Consider the following 19,345-nt stretch of genomic DNA (forward strand, 5'->3'; position numbering starts at 1 on the left):
TTTGACATGAGGGTCAACAAATCAATCAACATTTTGACACACAGTATATGATTAATACTCACAGGCAATGGCTTTGGACTAATGCAGGTTGGTTAGAGGAGCGGTTCTATTCTAATATATATATATATACTGTAATGGCTGGGCACAGGTGAACTAAAGATGAATATTATATAATACTACACACTGAAAAAGTTTGAAAGATGTAGATAGATCTAAATAGCAATATTAAAAGTGTCGACTTGATAATATGATTTATTTCTGGTAGTTTATTGCTTCGGTTTTCAGGTTGACAAACGCTATTCAGCCTTCAGTTAAACTTTCCCTGCTGCAATGTAGTACCCTGTCTGTTTCAAGAGGAATGGCAGGCTACAACGGCGGAACGATGGAGAAAGTCACTTCTTATCAGAATGTGGACAGTGAAACCACAAAACACGACTTTTCGAATGATGTGGTTGCCAGAGCTCAGTGGTTCAACGCCGAGGGTTGCTGGAGACAGTACGGATGTTATCCTGCATGTTAAATAACCAGCTAAATTGAACACATATGTTAACATTTGTGACACTGTCTGTGTCGAAATAAAATACGAAATGAATCTCATGTATGAATAAATACATGTTTCAGTCTTGTACACGCATTAAAATGAACTCTCACGCGTGTTCTTCATCGTTCCTCCAAGAGACTGTCGAGCGTCGGTCAGTCAGCTGTTCTGCACGATAGAGGGCGATGTTGCATCTCACTTCACACACACGAGACCAGAGTGTCGTATCTCTGTTGTTTCGCACGCGCCAGTATGAGCAAATAACTCTTGGACCTCGTTGGCTTTGTAAGTACACACGTTAGTGAGGAATCGTTGATAAGGCTGTGTGGTTTATTCAAGCTCGTGTCATCATCTGTCTGGACCGAGCATGTGGTTGTCAAAAGTTTGAGAAGCAAACATCTCCATCACTTTCCGACAACTGATCGATGCCGCGTGAAAAATGTTCTGTGGAGTAGAATTATTCGGGTGAGTGTTTTTGTTTCTTTGAGTCGCGATTTGTTGCCTACGTACGTCATATTATTGTAAGTTATTAAAGGCTTAACGTAAGTGATCAATCTGTCACAGCGACGACATTTATGCATTTAGAATTTTGTAAGGGAACGTCACGGCATTATGACGTAATATTGCAATTACAAAGAATCAAACATGATGATGTTGTAACTAATAGATGGATCAATAGCCTGTTCAAGTTGGACTTCTGTGGTTGTTTTCAGGTTTTTAATAACCTCTAGACAGCCACATTGATATGTTTTTATATTGTTCTACAAATTCGAGGCTGAATAGAAAATGTGATTGACAACTTGTTCTATTGGCCCATTATATCCTGCTGGGGAGAAAAAACATGCCAGTAAAATATCTTGGAATATGTTTGGCACTAATGCAATAAGTGTTTTAAAGGAGTAGTTCACCTTCAAAATGAAAATTCTGTCATCATTTAGCCTACTCACAGTCTCGTGATTTCAAACCTGTATGACTTTCTTTCGTCTGCAGAACACAAAAGATAGTTTGAAGAATGTAGTTAACAGCCCCCCCATTCGCTTGCATTGGTTACAACAGAAGCGAATGGGGGGCTGTTAACAGCATTTTTCAAAGTATCTCCTTTTGTGTTTAGCCGAAGAGAGAAAGTCATACAGGTTTGAAATAACAAGAGGGCGTGTAAATGATGACAGAATTGTATTTTTGATGGCGAACTACTCCGTTAAAACACTTCCAAGTGCCAAACATATTCCAAGATGTTTTTTTACTCCTTTAAGCTGCTTGGATTGCCTGACAGAATTAAATTGGTGCTAATGAGATTTCCAAGTATTGCAACTACTGTATGTGACAGCCACGAAAATGGCTTATGTGCAAAATCAGACTTTCAATATTTTCTGTAAGCAAACTGGTTTGGCCTTAACCTTCCTGCTTTCAAGTAATGATCCTTTCTTATCTCAGTTTAGTGAAGGCTGGTGTTATCCACGTCAAAAGATCAAAAGAATCATCTCCAGTTTTGTGTATAGTCTATGTGCAGTTATTATTCAAATGTCAGAAATATGCTTTCTGTATGCAAAACGATTATTAAACTGAGCAGAGACAACATTCAGAGAATCTACTATGTAAGCTATTAATAAGATGTAATGATTTTAAATGTTTTTGATACCCGGTGGTGACATACACGATAACTGCACTGAGTTATTGTGATTCACTGAATCGTATATAGTCATTAATTATAACATCTCTTCAATAAACAGATTGAACTTCACATGAACTGTAGTTTTATCCCATAATTGAACCCCTGTGTTAAGAGAGTGTGTTGAATCGAAAATATCGGATAATGATGATGCTTAAATAGTCCTGTCCACAAAGGTACTTCTGCGTTGTAAAGGGCATTGTAAAATCCAGGGTGCAATTATTTCATTATTGTCATCCCATTAAGCTGTTGAGATCGTCCATTTAAAAGCCTCCCTCCAGAGCTGCCACACACAGAGTTTCAAAGAGCCTAAAAATGGGGGATAGAAAGTTTACTGGTCGCTGAGGAAAAGAGCATCTGATGGGGGCTGTGTTCATCGGTCAAGCTGTGTGGACCCAGCAGGATGCTTCTTTAATGTAAGAGGGAGTGGCTTAAAAGACAGGGAATCAATACCGGTCCACTCAGGGCTTTACTTTATGTCCTTTCTCATGAGAAGATATAGAAAGTCTTCTCATCTTATGCATGTTATTTTAAACCGTCCGGCTTTGCAGCGCCGCGGTATCATGTTTTGGGTTATTTACAGTTTGGCATACATGGCTTTAATTAGAGTGCGGGGTAGAGCATTGGCTCAGAAGATGTGTTCCAGATGTGGGCTGGAATTCAGACAGCTTTGTAAAGAAAAGAAACAGTACTCTGCAGGGGACGGCTGAAGTAACTCGAGTCCGAGAAAACTGACAGAATTGAGGGGGTTGAAATATTCCTGACTACATCTTTGGAAGAATGATTTCTTCTGGGAGATTCTGTCCTTTTAGATCTTGGATCTTAAATGGACAGTTCACCCAAAAATAAAAATAAGGTCATTATTTACTCACCCTTGAGTTGTTCCAAATTTGTGTAAACGTCTTTGTTCTGATGAACACAGAGAAAGATATTTGTGGGATTTGCCTGAAACCAAACAGTTACTGGCCACCATTGACTACCATAGTAGGAAAACTGAACTGTTCTCTGAACATTCTTCAAAATATCTTATTTTGTGTTCAAATTCAAACTTTCACATCACATTTTGACTGTGATGTGTTGAATAACACAGAATGACTTGGAATAGACCAGTAATGCTAAATACATTTGACAGGAACCTCTGAAATACTGTATGCCTGAAACCAGAGTAGAAAGGGCTCAGGAAATACCAACTTGGCTTTTTTTATAAGGAAAATGGACAGACATTGCACCAAGCTTTCCTAAAGAGGCCCGTAGGACATATGTTTGCACTGCATTGAAATTCAGGTACACACTTCACGGGGCTCTGCTCACCATATGTGCGAGCTAAAAAGAATGGGTTTGGTCAGCTATCACTAAGTGTGAAAATGATGTTTACTTCAGTGACAAGTGTCCGCTTATGTATTAGTCTTTTCATTCATTTAATATGAAACAAAAATGTCCACCCTCCCACTCCTCAAGTGTTTTCACAATGTGTTTTTGTTTAAGAAAAATAATTGGCTGTCGCAAAGCTTTGTTTACATTTTTGCCAAATACTTGTGCTCGATTTGCCTGTGTGGGAAGGGAAATATTCAAAACCGGCAGGGAGGTGAAAGGTTTGTATGCACAGGAGTGTGGTTTGTGGTTGTGTGCACGAATTGTCTAGGAACGTCGGGAAAATTAGGAGCGTCGGGTCACCACAATGTCCGATCACTTCCGTTACAGTTGCATCCAAATTTGTTAAATCCATCCTTCGCTTCCTGAAAACTGAAGTGGGCACTTTAAGAGCCACCCGGTGTTAATGTACACAAACATTTGTATACTTGTATTTACATGTGGGCTTCTGCTCCCTATTCCTTTTTCCTTCAGTTCATTGAGTTGTTTCTCTCTTTGAAGCTGTCAGCTATCATTTCTACTGATTTCCACTGAGTTTTTTAAATACCTTTGGCCATTTACTGGCATTTCAACCCCATGGCACAGAATGAGCCCCCGAGGCCTGAGAAGTGCTATCTCCTCAGGGAACTTGCCATCTTATTATAAAATGAAGCCTGCCCCTATCGGTAGTAAGGTGACGGGTGAGACAAAAGTAGCTGGATTCTCTGGATTAGGTGACGGGGGTGGGCGATAGGATGGGGGTGGTATCAGAGAGAGGGAGGGAGAGACTGTGAGCGTTCTCAGTCCTGAGAGATAGCCGGCAGAAACCAAACATGACGGATAGACATTCCAACAAGCTATGTGGGAATATGATATGAGAAACATGCGAATTTGACCAAACAGGCTTAAAGATTATTTTTTGGACCTTGAAGGGAGTTTCACACAGGATGCAATAAGGAAATGCTACTTTTAGGGTGAACTTTGACACCATGGCTCGATTTTGCAGCTGTTATGTGGCAAATATGTAAGTCAGAGACTTTCCTTTAATTTTATTATCATACTTATGAGTTTTTTTTCATTGTTACTAATCTGTGCTGTTGTACGACTTTAACATGAACAGGGTTGGGAAATGTATCTCTTCTTAAAATGTGTGAATGGAGAGTTTACAGTAAGAATCGTGGAAGCCTATAAAATCATATTTTTGTTGAAATTTAAGGTTTATGATGTAATGCATACACACATAATAATGTTGACGGCCGGTCTAACAGTGTTTGTTGTTCTATGATAGCGATGAATTAGGGTCTGTTTAAAAGCTCTTCTATCTAATGGTCTTATGACATGTCCAACAAGACCCTACTTATCACTACTGTTTGCTCTCCCAAAGCCGCTGAGAGAGCATTTTGTTTACCATTGGTGCTCATACAGATTCACAAGTTTAGAAAAAGATGGTTTTGTTTGTCCATTCACAGACCTTTATTTTTTGTTCCTGAGTCGAGATCCCCCAGAAGAATGTACATTTGATAGTGTAAATAAACTGAAGTCATATCTTAAAGCGTTAACTGTATATGTTGTGATGGAAGCCAGTTCCATCTCTGCATCTCCTTCATTCTCACACCATTTATGGTTCTTGAGCTCCTGTCACAGTAGAGCTTCACTAAACAGTGTATCTACTCAAGCGAGGAACTCGAGTCACCTTATGAAATAAGAGTCCAAATGTTTCGGTTTTGACCTTCTCTGAGCTTGTTGATTTACAGCACAAACTTTTCTTCATGAATCAGGTGATTTTGTTGTTCTGAACAGACTGCTGCTCATTTTCTCCAAGAACTCTTTAAGTTTCAGCTGTGTATATTTTAGTCATGCTGTCCTGCTCTGGTTAACTTGTGAATTCTTTGGTAGTGAATGATATGATATTTTGCCCTGTCTCCGCTCTGTTACTTCAGCCGTGGTTAAGGGAGTTTATGATGTTGTGGTAGTTCAGAACAACCACAAAAGTACAAAGAGTTTCAGAGGATGTCCCTGCTAACTATACTTTTTTTTCAATCTATTAATCCATACTAAAAGCAATGTGCCCCAGTTCGTTGAGGTCATGTGGTAATGTTTCCTTAAATATGTAGTGAAAGTCAAAATATTTTTGCATATACGTGTGCTACAAAAATAACATGTGACTGTAATTACAGTGTTCGTTTCTTTGTTAGTTGTATAGTTTTATAAATCTCTCCCATTTTAAGTAAGATCTACGTATAATTTTTTTATTGTGCACCACAAGCTTAAACTTTAAAATGTGCTGTTTCATAATTTGCAGTCTCTATAGAATCGGTTTATGCTTCCAAATGTTTTTTTTTACTTGTCATGTGTACTATATTATTTAAACCACCGGTTAAAATCTTTCAAAATTACTTGCTCGCTGGTTCAGTGAAGGGACGGTGGAAGTTTAGGAACTAAATAGCAAACTCGTCTACTGTCCATTTACCCCTCCAGGTATGAGAATTAGGGCCTTTTCACACCAAGAATGAAACGATACTCTAACAATAGCTACATTAGCATCCACACCAACGAAGCTAACCCAGTTACATTGTGACGACGTACCTGGACCGGACCATATTCGTGGCAACAACGTGCCAAATAACGTTCCAGCGACGTAACTTTGTGATTTCCATATTCATCGTGACGACGTTACATTGGACGTTGCTGGTACGTGTTGATTACCTCCAGAAGACATACCTGGAACGTACCATATTTGTCGCAGTGACGTACCAAATAACGTTTCTGGGACGTGATGAGCACGTCCTAACGACCGAACAGTCATTTTTTATTTTATTTAAACCGTTATCATCCCTCACATGGAGGATTACATTAATTTGTGATTTAATATGTGTATTAAAGATTACATTTTACTCATAATTGGAGTAATTCTCTATTCAAATATGTATGAATAAAACTCAACACAGCACTGTACATCACAATCAGATATTTTATTTATACTGTAGTACATGAGATAAATAATCAAAGACTTCAACACAATATAGAGGATATTTAAAGCAGATATTTATTGACAAAGATGAATATACCTTATGTTTAAACTTAACATTATATTCTTGTTTTACCACATAAGTTCAACAGGTTGTCCGTTTTTAGAAACAACAATCAAAAGCTTCTTAAGTCGCACTCACAAACATCAGGGTCCATTCATTTAAACACGCCAAATCGATCGAAAATCACTCAATTATGTGTTAACTCTCACATATCTAAGGTATAAAACAAAGAAATAATATTAATTAACCACTCAAGAAATATATAAGGCAGTGAGGTAAAAAGAAATGACGTTAACGTTTAAATGATGCGAGCGCGCGGCTCTTTGCAGAATATAGTGCTGGAGACGCGTACTCGCATATCAGACGGCCATGCTAAATAAATAGAAACATCGTTTTAATTGTGGTATCGAATCATGTGGTATCATACATTTTCCATATAATAACATTCAATATTTAATTTCCATTGTCCAGGTTATCTGAAGACCAGTACATCACGTCGCTACGACATTCTTTATAGGAATAATTCACAACGTTATTTAAAGATGTGGTTTCACCAACATTAGCAAAAATTCTAAGAAATGGAAAGGTGCCAAGACGTCCTCGGAACGTGGTCACAAAGTAATGTCACTTGAACAAATGAAGACGAACTAGCGATGTCGCCAGAACGTACTGTGTTATCGTTCATCAACTGGAAAAGCAGGACGCTTTTGCTCTCTTTGGTTATAATTGAGGGAATGAGGTGGGCATGCATGGTCACCACTTTAGCTAATGTTGTCAACTGACTGAGCCAAATTGCCACTGGAACAGTTTTAATAAGCTGATTAGTTTAAGAGATTGCTACAGTTTTTCTTTTACCTGATGAAAAGGCCTAGAGCGTGAACCTTGTATTCATTCAACATAAAATACATTGTAGTGAAGGCAGACATATTTAATTTGATCAAATGTGACCCCAGAATTCAAGGTCACTTAACTACCTGAAAGTCAATGCAGCAGAGGACTTATAATTAAAAGTTACAGTCTAACAAAATGTTGGGTTATTTGAACCCATCGTTGGGTAAAAAGATGGATAAACCCATGGTTGGGATAAATTAACCCTGACTATGGTTATGTTTGTCCCACCAATTAACCCAGCATACCCAACGGTTGGGTTTGTCCATTTGTTGACTCAACACTAGGTTGAAATAATTTTGTTGGTTGAAATAATGAGTGTAATGTTCAACTTCGTAGTCATAAATAAACTCCATTAGAGAATGGCAGACGACACCATCTTTGAAGATAGTATGACTTGATGCATCACATCACAATAAAGCTGTTTTCAGCTTGTGCTCCCTCACTGACACATTTGGGGAAGTTCAGGTCTAAACCCGTATTGCATAAGGTGACTCAACTGCTTGGATCTCAACTGCCTGGACTGAACTGCTTAGTGCTGTCACTATAGCCATGATGTCATCCTTGTAGAAAAGAGCTGTGGTTAACCTTAGAGTCAACCTGTCCTTGACTGTTGAGCAAAGCTTAAATGAATGCCTCTCCTCCAGAGTGACTTAAAGTGCATTATGTTTGTGTCATATATATAAAACCTGTGACCTTTGACCTTTAAGGGATATTTCACCCAAAAGAGAAATTCAGCATATTACCAGTTGAGCTGCAGGAACACTACATGAACTGCATATACTGAAAATACTTTGTTACGCCTCACTTGCATCTTCTTGGCATAACTCACACTTTACTTACACAGTATTCTGTATAACAAAAGCATGGGTATTTGCAATGTGCATGTTTTTTATTAATTTCAGCTTAGCCGTTGGGCCTCTAAATAAAACATGTTTGAAGCTAACATGCCTGCTAATGTCTCCTGCTTGAATGCATCTTTTCAACTAACACTCACTCTTTAATTTCCCTCCCTCTCTCTCTCTGTGTTATTCCTCCCTCCCGATTGACCTTAAGTTAAGACATGAAGCGTCGGACGTCATCACAGAACTCTGGTGTTGGAGGCAACTCAAGGTCAGTCCATTAGTCTCTGTAGAGCAGCGGACTGTTTTCAGAGCTCTGAACGACCTCTCTGCTATCACAAACACACACTGGCTGATGATAAGAAGAGGGTTTGTAATCAGAAGACACACTTGGTAAAGAGGTTGATTTAGTCTTTAAAGAAACAGTTCACCAAAAATGAACGTCATTATTTACTCGCCCTCATGTCCAAACCAGTACGATTGTCTTTTTTTCTCTGAACACAAACTGGAAATATTTTTCATAAGCTCAAGAAAAGCATACAAATGTAGTCCTCCATCTCCAAGCATTGTCTTTTTTGTTTTTTTTATTCAGTGAAATTCTTTCCTTTGACTTTAGAGCTAAAATGTCATGTTTGCAGAGATAAGGCTGGGTAATTGATAACTGAATTTTGGACGAATGAACTAGTGATAATACTTATTTACAGGTAAGGTGTGTGAGTGACCGGCTGTGTTGGTGTGGTCAGGTTTCTCAAACAAAAAAATGTTTTGAAAGTCTCACAGGGTTTACAGTATGTAGGGTCATCATCCTTTAGTTGATGGTTTACTTATCACCCTGGCCTTTACTTGCAGTTATCAGGGTGGAAAAAAAAGTCTCTGCTGAAAAAGAACAACAGAACTCTGCCCAAAACACAAAAGGAAAGAAAATGTAATGCATTTACTGATTATAATGGGCATTGTGTTGGTTTTAATAGAAACTCGAATGGTTGTCTACTGGTATATGATGGACTCTGTGGGTGGGGTGTTATCTGGAAAATTGATCATAATGGCCACAATATATTACAAAAGGGAATTCTGTAATGGCTTTAATGGACAAAGGTAATGATTCAAAAGTGATATTTTAATAGAAAACATTAGAATTTTTTAGGGTCTCCTAGGGATTTTGAAGCAAAACATTGTGGCATGGTTAGTTCTTTTAAAGAATTGTATTATCATTAAATTATACTATTTAGGGCTACCATATAAACACAGTTTCTTTAGGTTTGTTTACTTTGTGACCCCAAGCTGTCACTGAAGGAGACGTGTGGACACAAGACCAGCTGTGTGAACAATCCCGGGTGATCCTTTATCCAGAGTTTGTCATGTGTCACACAATTCAGGAAGTTTTCTGGGTGCAAAAACAAATAAATAAATAAAAGCATTTTGTCAAGCTTAAAAGCAACCAGGTGTTTTTCTGTAAAAGCAAGTCAGCATCTTCAAATAATTGCTTAGCACTAGCAAAGGCTACAAAATATTATTTCAGACCCCAGCTGTATTAAAGGAGATGCCTTGATGTTGGACAGCCAGCCGTGATGGTGTCATTCTTTCCCCGACTCGATAACTAGACAGATTGAAGAATATGATTTCATTATGCATCCATGTTTCCTCTTCATCATGGCTTTATGAAGATGGTATGTGTTTGTCTTTTTCTTTGTATTGAGAGTATCTCTTGTTTTGTACTTTCATATACGCCATCATCGGCTATCTTAGAATCAGTCCTCAATGAATCCGTGAGACAGACTTTACGTGCACTTCTCCACATGAGAGGAAATGAGCGACTGTTATCTGATGACACATTGTAGAGGTCATCCATGTGATGTCATGCCAGACGCTCTATCCAGTAGAACAGTATGCCTTTAACACGTTTTAAACATTAACAGTGTGTATACGATCAAACGTCTGCTCTGTGTTATGCAATGGAGAACAAGGACTTTTTGTGTGCGGTTAATTTTTTCTCAGTTGACTGGTGTTATAAAAGTCAGAGAAAAAATCTGATCGTGATTAAACCTGAAGACAATGTAATAAACAACCAAAACCAATTTATAAAGTTCGGCCTACTTAATATTAGATCACTAAATTCAAAGGTAGTAATTGTAAATGAAATGATCACGGACAACAGTTTTGATATACTCTGTCTTACCGAGACCTGGCTTAAACCAAATGATTATTTCGGCCTAAATGAGTGTACCCCACCAAGTTACTGTTATATGCATGAGCCACGTCCGGTTGGTCGGGGTGGCGGTGTCGCTACAATAATTAGAAACTTTCTTACTGTAACTCAGAGAACAGAGCATAAATTTAACTCATTTGAAGTTCTTGCGTTGAACATAATTATTCCTAACCAAAGTAAAAAAACATTGCTTTCTTTTACATTGGCTACGGTGTATAGAACCCCTGGTCCCTATTCTGATTTTCTGAAGAGTTTGCGGACTTACCGGACCTATTGGTTAACGTTGATAAAATACTAATTTTCGGAGATTTTAATATCCACGTCGATAGCGCTAACGATGCATTAGCACTGGCGTTTACAGAACTACTACAATCTTTTGGGGTAATACAACACATTAAAGGACCCACTCATCGATTTAATCATACACTAGACCTGATTATATCTCACGGAGCCGATCTAACCAATATAGATATTATGCCTCAAAGCGACGATGTCACCGATCACTATCTTATAACGCTTACTTTGCGCACGTCAGGAGTCAGCCCTTTAACTCGTTATCGACAGGGTAGAACAATCACCTCCGCTACTAAAGATAGCTTCGCAAAGAGCTTGATTGATCTGACTCCTTTAATAACCATACCAATAAATAAAGAATCGCTTGATGTCATGACCAGGAAATTGGGTAATATTTTCTCTAATACATTAGAAGCTGTTGCACCTACGAAGTCAAAAAAGATTAATGAGAAAAATATTGCACCATGGTACAATAGCACCACTCGCGCCCTTAAAAGAGAAACTCGCAAACTAGAGCGCAAATGGATAAAATCGCAATTAGAAGTCTTTAAAATGGCGTGGAAAGAGAGTGCAAATTGTTATAAAAAGGCACTAAAAGCAGCAAAGGCTGAGCACCTTCGTAACCTCATAGAAACCAACAAAAACAATCCAAGGTTTCTATTTAGCACAGTTGCTAAATTAACAAATAAACAGACACCACCTGACCTGGCTATTCCGCCGCACCTCGGTAGCAATGAATTCATGAATTGTTTTACAGAGAAAATCGGAAACATTCGTGACAAAATTGTAAAAACTCAACCTCCAAATCTGTCCTATGAATTAGCACCAACCATCGCTCCAAAACAAAGGCTCCAGCGTTTTTCACCTATAAAACAGGAAGATTTAATTCAACTTATCGCGACTTCTAAACCTACAACTTGCTTACTAGACCCCATACCAACTAAATTATTAAAAGAGTTACTACCTGTTGCAATTGAGCCCATTTATAACATTATCAATTCGTCAATTAATCTAGGCCATGTCCCAGGACCCTTTAAGATGGCCGTCATTAACCCTCTTATCAAGAAACCAAACTTAGATCCAAATGAACTTGGAAACTATAGACCGATTTCAAATCTCCCATACCTGTCTAAAATACTAGAAAAAGTAGTGTGCACTCAGTTGTGCTCTTTCTTACAAAATAACAACATGCACGAAAAATTTCAGTCAGACTTTAGATCGCATCATATCACTGAAACTGCGCTCGTTAAAATTACAAACGACCTGCTTATAGCATCAGATAAAGGAAACATCTCACTCCTGGTCCTGTGCTGCGTTCGATACCGTAGACCATAACATACTTCTAGATCGCTTACACAATTATACCGGTATTGAGGGACAGGCACTACAATGGTTTAGATCTTACTTGTCAGACAGACATCAATTTGTCCATTTAAATGGGGAATCATCCAATCTAACGCAAATAAATTATGGATTACCTCAGGGATCGGTTCTGGGACCCCTACTGTTCTCCATATACATGCTTCTCCTCGGAAACATTATTAAAAAACATGGAATTAGCTTCCATTGCTATGCAGATGATACTCGGCTATATATCTCATCAAGACCAGATGATTCCTCCCAGCTATCCAAATTGGCAGAGTGCATTGAAGATATACAACATTGGATGACCTGTAATTTCCTTCTTTTAAATTCTAATAAAACAGAAATATTACTTATCGGACCAAAGACACGCAAACCAAATATTTCTGATTATAAACTGCAAGTTGAAGGATGTACTGTTACTCCAACAAATACAGTAAAATATCTAGGCGTCATATTAGACAGCAACCTGTCATTTCGAAATCACATCTCAAATGTCACAAAAACAGCCTTTTTCCACCTAAGAAATGTTGCCAAGTTACGAAATATTCTGTGTGTTGCTGACGCGGAGAAGCTTATTCATGCATTTATGACCTCAAGACTTGACTACTGTAATGCGCTTCTTAGTGGTTGTCCTGCATCATCAATAAACAAACTACAGTTAGTTCAGAATGCAGCTGCCAGAGTTCTTACCAGGTCCAGAAAATACGATCACATAACCCCAATGTTATCAACCCTTCACTGGCTACCCATTAAGTATCGTATTGACTTTAAAGTTCTTTTAATCACTTATAAAGCCTTAAAGGGTTTAGCCCCTACCTACCTAACAGATCTTCTATCACACTACAACCCATCACGCTCTCTAAGATCTCAAAACGCACGACTTTTGATAATACCTAGAATAACTAAATCCACCAAAGGGGGTCGCGCTTTCTCATATGTAGCACCTAAACTCTGGAATAGCCTTCCAGATACTATTCGAGGATCAGACACACTCGCCCAATTTAAAGACAGATTAAAGACGCATCTTTTCAGCCAAGCATTCACTTCATGCAAATATGCTAAATAAACCACCAGGAGATGCTGACATTAGATATTATTTACCAGAATAATTGGATTTATTATATAAAACACCATGTAGTGTGTTTTACCCTTTCTTGGGTTTTTCGTTTTTCCCCTGTAAAGCTGCTTTGGAACAATGCAAATTGTGAAAAGCGCTATATAAATAAAAATTGAATTGAATTGAATTATCTGCTCTCATGTGATGTTAACATGCAGGATTTCTAGATCAACATTTATTTTACTCAAAGGGATAGTTTAGCCAAAAATCATTTACTCACCCTCATGTCATTCCAAACCTGTATGACCTTTTTGCAGAACACAAAAATATATAATTTAGATGTTCTTTGGTAAACCAAACAACCCTGACCCCTATTGACTTCCATTGTATAAACACAAAAGACGTCTTTCTTAATACCGCACTGGTTTTGAATGTCATGAGGGCGAATAAATCATGACATATTTTTTGATTTGTGTAAACTATCCCTTTAAATTGCATGAATTTAAAAAGTTGGTGCAAAAGTTACTAGCATGGTGCAAGAGTTTTGTATGTGGTTGCCAAAGTGTTGCTGTTTGGTTAGTGATATGTTCTGGCTGACTTCTTATCTTGTTGCTTGACTGTTGCTATGGTGTTGTGGTTGGTTACTAGGGTGTTGCTCACTTCACCTGATCAAATATTCTATTCCCTTTATGGCTTGCTTTCCTTATTTTTCTACAGGACTTTTACTATTAGCATTTTTGTGTGAAATATTATCACTTTGTAAAGGAACAACACACTCTCTTCATCTAAGGCCATCTGCACACTTTAAAGTGCTATAGTTCACCCTAACAATAAAATATTGTCATTATTTACTCGTCGTTGTTTCATTTTATGATCTTTATAACCAAAGCACTGATTTATTTTTTGTATTGTTTTTGAGTGAGTGCTATTCTGGTTACTGGAGTGAATGGGGCTTCTCTTCTCAAGCTTCAAAAGGACCCCAGTAATTTATGACATAACTCCATATGACTCTTGCTGTTTATTTCAAGTCTCCTGAAGACATACAGCTGGGTTTAGTGTAGAAAAATTATAATCCATTATTGATTAAATAAGTGCAATATTTAAATTTTGTGTGAACTATTCTTCTTACTATCAAGTATATGTCTGTAAGGTATCAAGTGTCCAAATGCTGGAGTTCCAGTAACATCGTTTCTGTAGAAAGCACTAGTAAAGGCATTGGAAATGTTCAAGAAAATGTTAATGTGTTTGCACAATATGATATGAATGATATTTAGCTGCTTCTTGTTTAGCAACAATTGGCAGACGTGTTAAAGGTGAAATGGAAGCCAGATGGATTCAACCAACAAGTTTCTCTTTTGTGAACTGAATGTACTTAAGCACATTGTTCTTTTGTGGTGTTTTGCCAAAACGGGCAAGATTATTATTTACATTTAATACTCTGTGAACGGTCAACCCAATTCTTCTTCATTTTACAGTTGAAGAAGCATTAACAGATGTGTTTCAAAGAAACAGAGTCTGTGCTCTACAGAGTTTGTTTAAAGAAATGAAAACATGAATTAACGTCTCTTTTATAAACTGTGAGAATCATATTAGTGGTTAGTGGTTTGACCACTGTGCTTTTTCAAAGGCCAGTGCTGATTTCAAGATAGGGGGTAGAAACAACATGACGAATTCCATGTAAGAGGACCTGCGGTGTGTGTAGAAATAGCTCATTGTAAGGGAAGAAAAACGTAACGCTTCATTTTGTTTGGTCTTTATACACCTGTGAACACATAGTTCTGTATATTATATAGAATTTTTGATATAGAATTATAGATATAGAATTATAGCATACCATGGATTAAAAATGTTTGGGAAACATCTTATGATTTTCTTTGAAATGGCATTTACATGAGCTATTATTATTATTTACATGTATCCAAAATGCCCTATCAGCTGAGAAGTGAGCAATATATCCTGCCTTTCTTAAATTATAATAATCCCCAGTGAGGGATCCAACTGCTGTGCGTGTTGAACTAAGTTGCGAACTGCCTCCACATCCTGTTTGGCCAATTTCTCTGGTCTGAAGCTGTGGCTGCCGGTCATAGATACTGTTTGAGGGTTTCCTCCTGGTGAGCTGGCAGCGTTTCACTGGAGAGACTTATTCAGGATGAGACTGTAGTCTCTTGTGATCAGAAATGACAGAAAAATGTTAAACTGATGTGGTCTGGTCCTTTAGATACTCCAGTGCTGTGAAATGAGGAGTCATCCTCATCTTATCTCCTGCTGGGCGTAAGAAATCCACTGTGTGGGTGTAGACATGCTCATACACAGAACAACTGTAAAAACAGTCCTGAACACACCCTATCTTATTAAGGATTAAGTGTTTGAGAAATGTGGGACAGGACATTTGTGTTTTTATTGAGTTTTGATGTGAAGTCATTTGGTTGCCAAGTCTGTAGCGTGCAAGAGTTTTTTGACTTTAGTATATTTTAGCCTTAAAGGGACACACTAGGGTTGTTCCAAATCTATATACATTTCTTTGTTCTGATAAACACAGAGAAAGACATTTGGAAGAATGCTTGTAGCCACAGTTCTTGGCCACCATTGACTATCATAGTAGGAAAAATTACAATGGTAGTCAATGGTGCCCCGGAAGTGGTTACAAACATTCTTTCATATATCGTTCAGCATCTTTAAGGATATCTTTGGAGTAGTTTGCAGGCATTTTTCAATAATTTCATATTCAAATATTTGAGCTCGTAAAAAAGGAATATTCGTTTATTCGTTTATTTAAATGAAGTTAATAATTTGTTACATTTTTATTTTGTCACAATTTCACGTCAAGCTTATAATATCATTAAATATTCATAAAGCATTAATATTATATCCTGGATATAGGTTTTTTTTATATGTGGAAAAAAGAAAAATACATAAAAACGGCATTTAAACTTGAGCAGAACGGTAGGCCTATAATACAAAAAGAAAACATACAAACCAAAACGCAATAAACTGTAAACTGTAAACTGACAGTCTGTGATACTGTATATGGTTATCTTGTTTATTTTGTTTTACATGTTCTTGATAAGAAAAACCTATTTTACTCTGGTGAACGATTGACCTCAGCCGGTTAACAAGCTGACAGCGGAGAAAATGTGCTGCTCTTTAACTCCCAGTAACAAAACCCAGATTTGACAAGAATATCTGGCATAATTTTTAAGAATGTTAATAATAAATATGTAAACTGGCTTGACCTCCATGCCGACAGTTAAGATCCTAAAAAATACCCCGCAATAAAGACCATAAATAAAGCCATAGTGCTTGTTTCCCTGTTTATTGCGTGACCATCATCCGAGGAAGATATTTCCTGGTGATCAGCGCCGTCTATAAATATTGTTTTCTTTATCGTTCACGGTCAGTGTCTGTCTTCTTTAGCTTTGCATTGCATTTGCATCAATAAATAACGTAGGCCTATTTATTTCAACTAAGGTAACCAAGCAATCAAAGCATGTTTTAGAACAAACGAAGCATCTGTGCGAATTTATTTACAGGGTGAAACTTGAAGGCGACGACCCTATTTGAACTAGAAGGAAAACTTTGGCTTTTAGGTATGAAAAAAGGTACCAATCTTATGCTAAGGCCAAAAATATTAACATAAGTTGCAGTGAAATGTAAATATTTATGTTTAAGTTGTTGAAATTAGCATTACTTGTATATATTTGTAACAAGAGAATATGAATTTACAAAGAACCACCAATCCAAAGTTATTGTAATAAATAAATTATTATTATTCATTTAATATTACGTTGGTTTTTTATACCTAATGTTAACGAATTCTGTCTCACCAGTTTTGAAACATTTAAATATGGTGATGTTAGCCAGGCATAACACGCGATCCGGGCATCTGATGTATAAACTTAAAATATGTAAACTAGCTTGCAATCGGAGTTAACAAAGATTAAGGAACACATTTTTTCTGTATATTATTAAATCATTACAGATGAAGCGAAGAAGCCTTAAATAAGATGTGACAAATCTCAGGTCTTCTGTAGCGGTAACTTAACCCTGTGGTGAAGGAGTTTTTATTCTTATGAAGAATACGAATCAAATATTCAAACATTCATGCACATCCCCAGTTTGAATTTTAGAAGAGGTTACCACTCAACGCTTACAGTCTATAGTTTCTGCCAATATGGATCAATGACTTTAATGACAATATTCAGCACTTGGGCTTTTCACCAGATTTAATGCAAAACTAAATGCTATTGGCTATTTTAAAAGAAGGAGGGGCCACACAATATGTCCCGCTCTCACTTCCTGCTTCAGTGGAAATGCATCATATAAAGCTACGCATTTTCAATCACAACATTTTCGTGCACTTTTCACAAAAAACGACAAAATATTACAATGTATTTTGTTTATTTGTATAAAGACAGCATATGGGCTAGAAAGAACGTGATGGTATCGAGTAAATAATGACTCAATTAAAATTTTTGGGTGAACTGTACTTTTAAAAGTTCTGAGCTTTTTATTGGCTAGCTCCCTCAAAGCTTCAAGTTTTTACTCCGGATGATGCTCCGTTTTCCATGAAAAATTTACATAGTAATTTACCTACAACTCTTTTATTCCAACAGTGATTGTGACATCATGGCATCAGGATCTCCAGATGCCACAGGCGCTAGTGACGCATCAGAAGCGGGAGAAGAGTGTTCAGGTAACATTCACGTCTAGTATTTGAACATCAAAAGTGTTTAACAGCCAGTAGGCTGAACCATACCATAGCTTTCATCTCACACTTAAATCCACATACTAAACACACATGAAACTAAACGACTGAGGATATACAAGATGCTAGTTCTCACTTACAGGAAGTGATGTCATATACAGACAGAGCCAACGTCTGTGTCTTCCATATGAGCATGCTTTCCTCTGTTCAACATTTGACCTCTCGCTTCGGTTCAGTGCGGAAAGGAGGAAATCCCAGACTGCCGGGTCGACGCCGGGCCCACATGCTGATGTGGATTCGACTTTTGCTTGGAGAATAGGGCACACAGCGAGGGAGGCTAATCTCCTCATCGGATTGTGGGTTTATTTAGGGCCAAGTTCAACAGTTGGTCAGTGGCTGAAGCTTGGTTGAAGGTGTGCAAGCTATGTCCAGATTTGTCAGGGGATACTAATTATACAACAGTCATTCATATTTGCAAGGGATAGTTGATCCAAAAAGGAGAATCCTGGCATTATTTAGTCACCCTCATGTCTGTCTTCTGCATGTGAAGGAATGTTGGTAACTGAACAATGGCAGTACCCATTCAATTCTATTGTTTGGACAAAAAGCCAATGGAGGTCAGTGGGTACCACAGTTTTTGTGTTCTTTAGAAGAAACACAACAGAATTGGAATGACATGAGGGTGAGTAAACGATGAATTTACATTTTTGGGGGAACTATCTCTTTAACTTATAAAAGATTTTAAGTTCATTTATTGAAGGAGGAACCACTGTTCTGAAAATGAGAGATTTTCTTGATTTTGTGTCTAATTGGTGTTTTTAATATGCTTTTAGACAGTAGAAAACACTAGTTGGCCAAAGAAAATACTCTTTAAAATCACCTCTTTTCTCTACGTCACAAGCATGATGTCACATAGTTGAAACAGGGATCACAGTGAGCAAATGACTGCATATGCTTATTCATTGTTTCCCAACTTTTTTTGCCGGCCACCTTCTGTACATAAACAGAAGTCTTTGAGCCCCACAGGAAATTTCTTTCAAGAGATTTTTTTGACCTGCTCAATTTTGTTTAGACAGAAGTTACAAATTGCACCTTCAACTGGTATATAGATGGTTTCATCGGACGCTCATGCTGGCCCGAAGTTAACTTTTGGTCGGTGTTTGGTTATAATCTAATGTGCAATAACATATTAATATAAATTAAGATTAGATTAAATATCAAATAAATTGTTATTAAATCTAATCTTAATTTATATTAATATGTTATTGCACATTAGAAGTATTTTATCGCATTAATTACTCAACAGTTATCGATTATTTGCGGAGGTCTACCGAAAGTTACGTTTTTGAATCCCATATAACGGTTGCATATAGTGTTGCTGCTGAAACCATCTATAATA

At 37.4% G+C, this 19,345-nt stretch overlaps 1 protein-coding gene across 6 annotated transcripts in view; it reads left to right on the top strand.

Moving 5' to 3' along the window:
- Nucleotides 1-665: 665 nt before the first annotated feature.
- LOC306907836 (uncharacterized protein) overlaps nucleotides 666-19,345 on the top strand; it is a 30,442-nt gene continuing 11,762 nt past the window's right edge. The window contains exons 1-3 of one of the 6 annotated variants that reach the window (XM_079480272.1): nucleotides 666-823; nucleotides 8,534-8,590; nucleotides 17,855-17,934. In XM_079480272.1, coding sequence (XP_079336398.1) covers nucleotides 8,541-8,590; nucleotides 17,855-17,934 — 130 coding nt within the window. In that variant the 5' untranslated portion in view covers nucleotides 666-823; nucleotides 8,534-8,540. Of the gene's footprint in view, nucleotides 1,004-4,357; nucleotides 4,582-8,533; nucleotides 8,591-16,771; nucleotides 16,829-17,854; nucleotides 17,935-19,345 lie in introns of those variants that run through there. The other 5 variants (XM_079480271.1, XM_079480270.1, XM_079480275.1 and 2 more) reach the window with 5 other exon arrangements.

This window comes from Barbatula barbatula (genome assembly GCF_947034865.1).
Source record: "Barbatula barbatula genome assembly, chromosome: 18".
NCBI classification, from domain to species: Eukaryota; Metazoa; Chordata; class Actinopteri; order Cypriniformes; family Nemacheilidae; genus Barbatula; species Barbatula barbatula.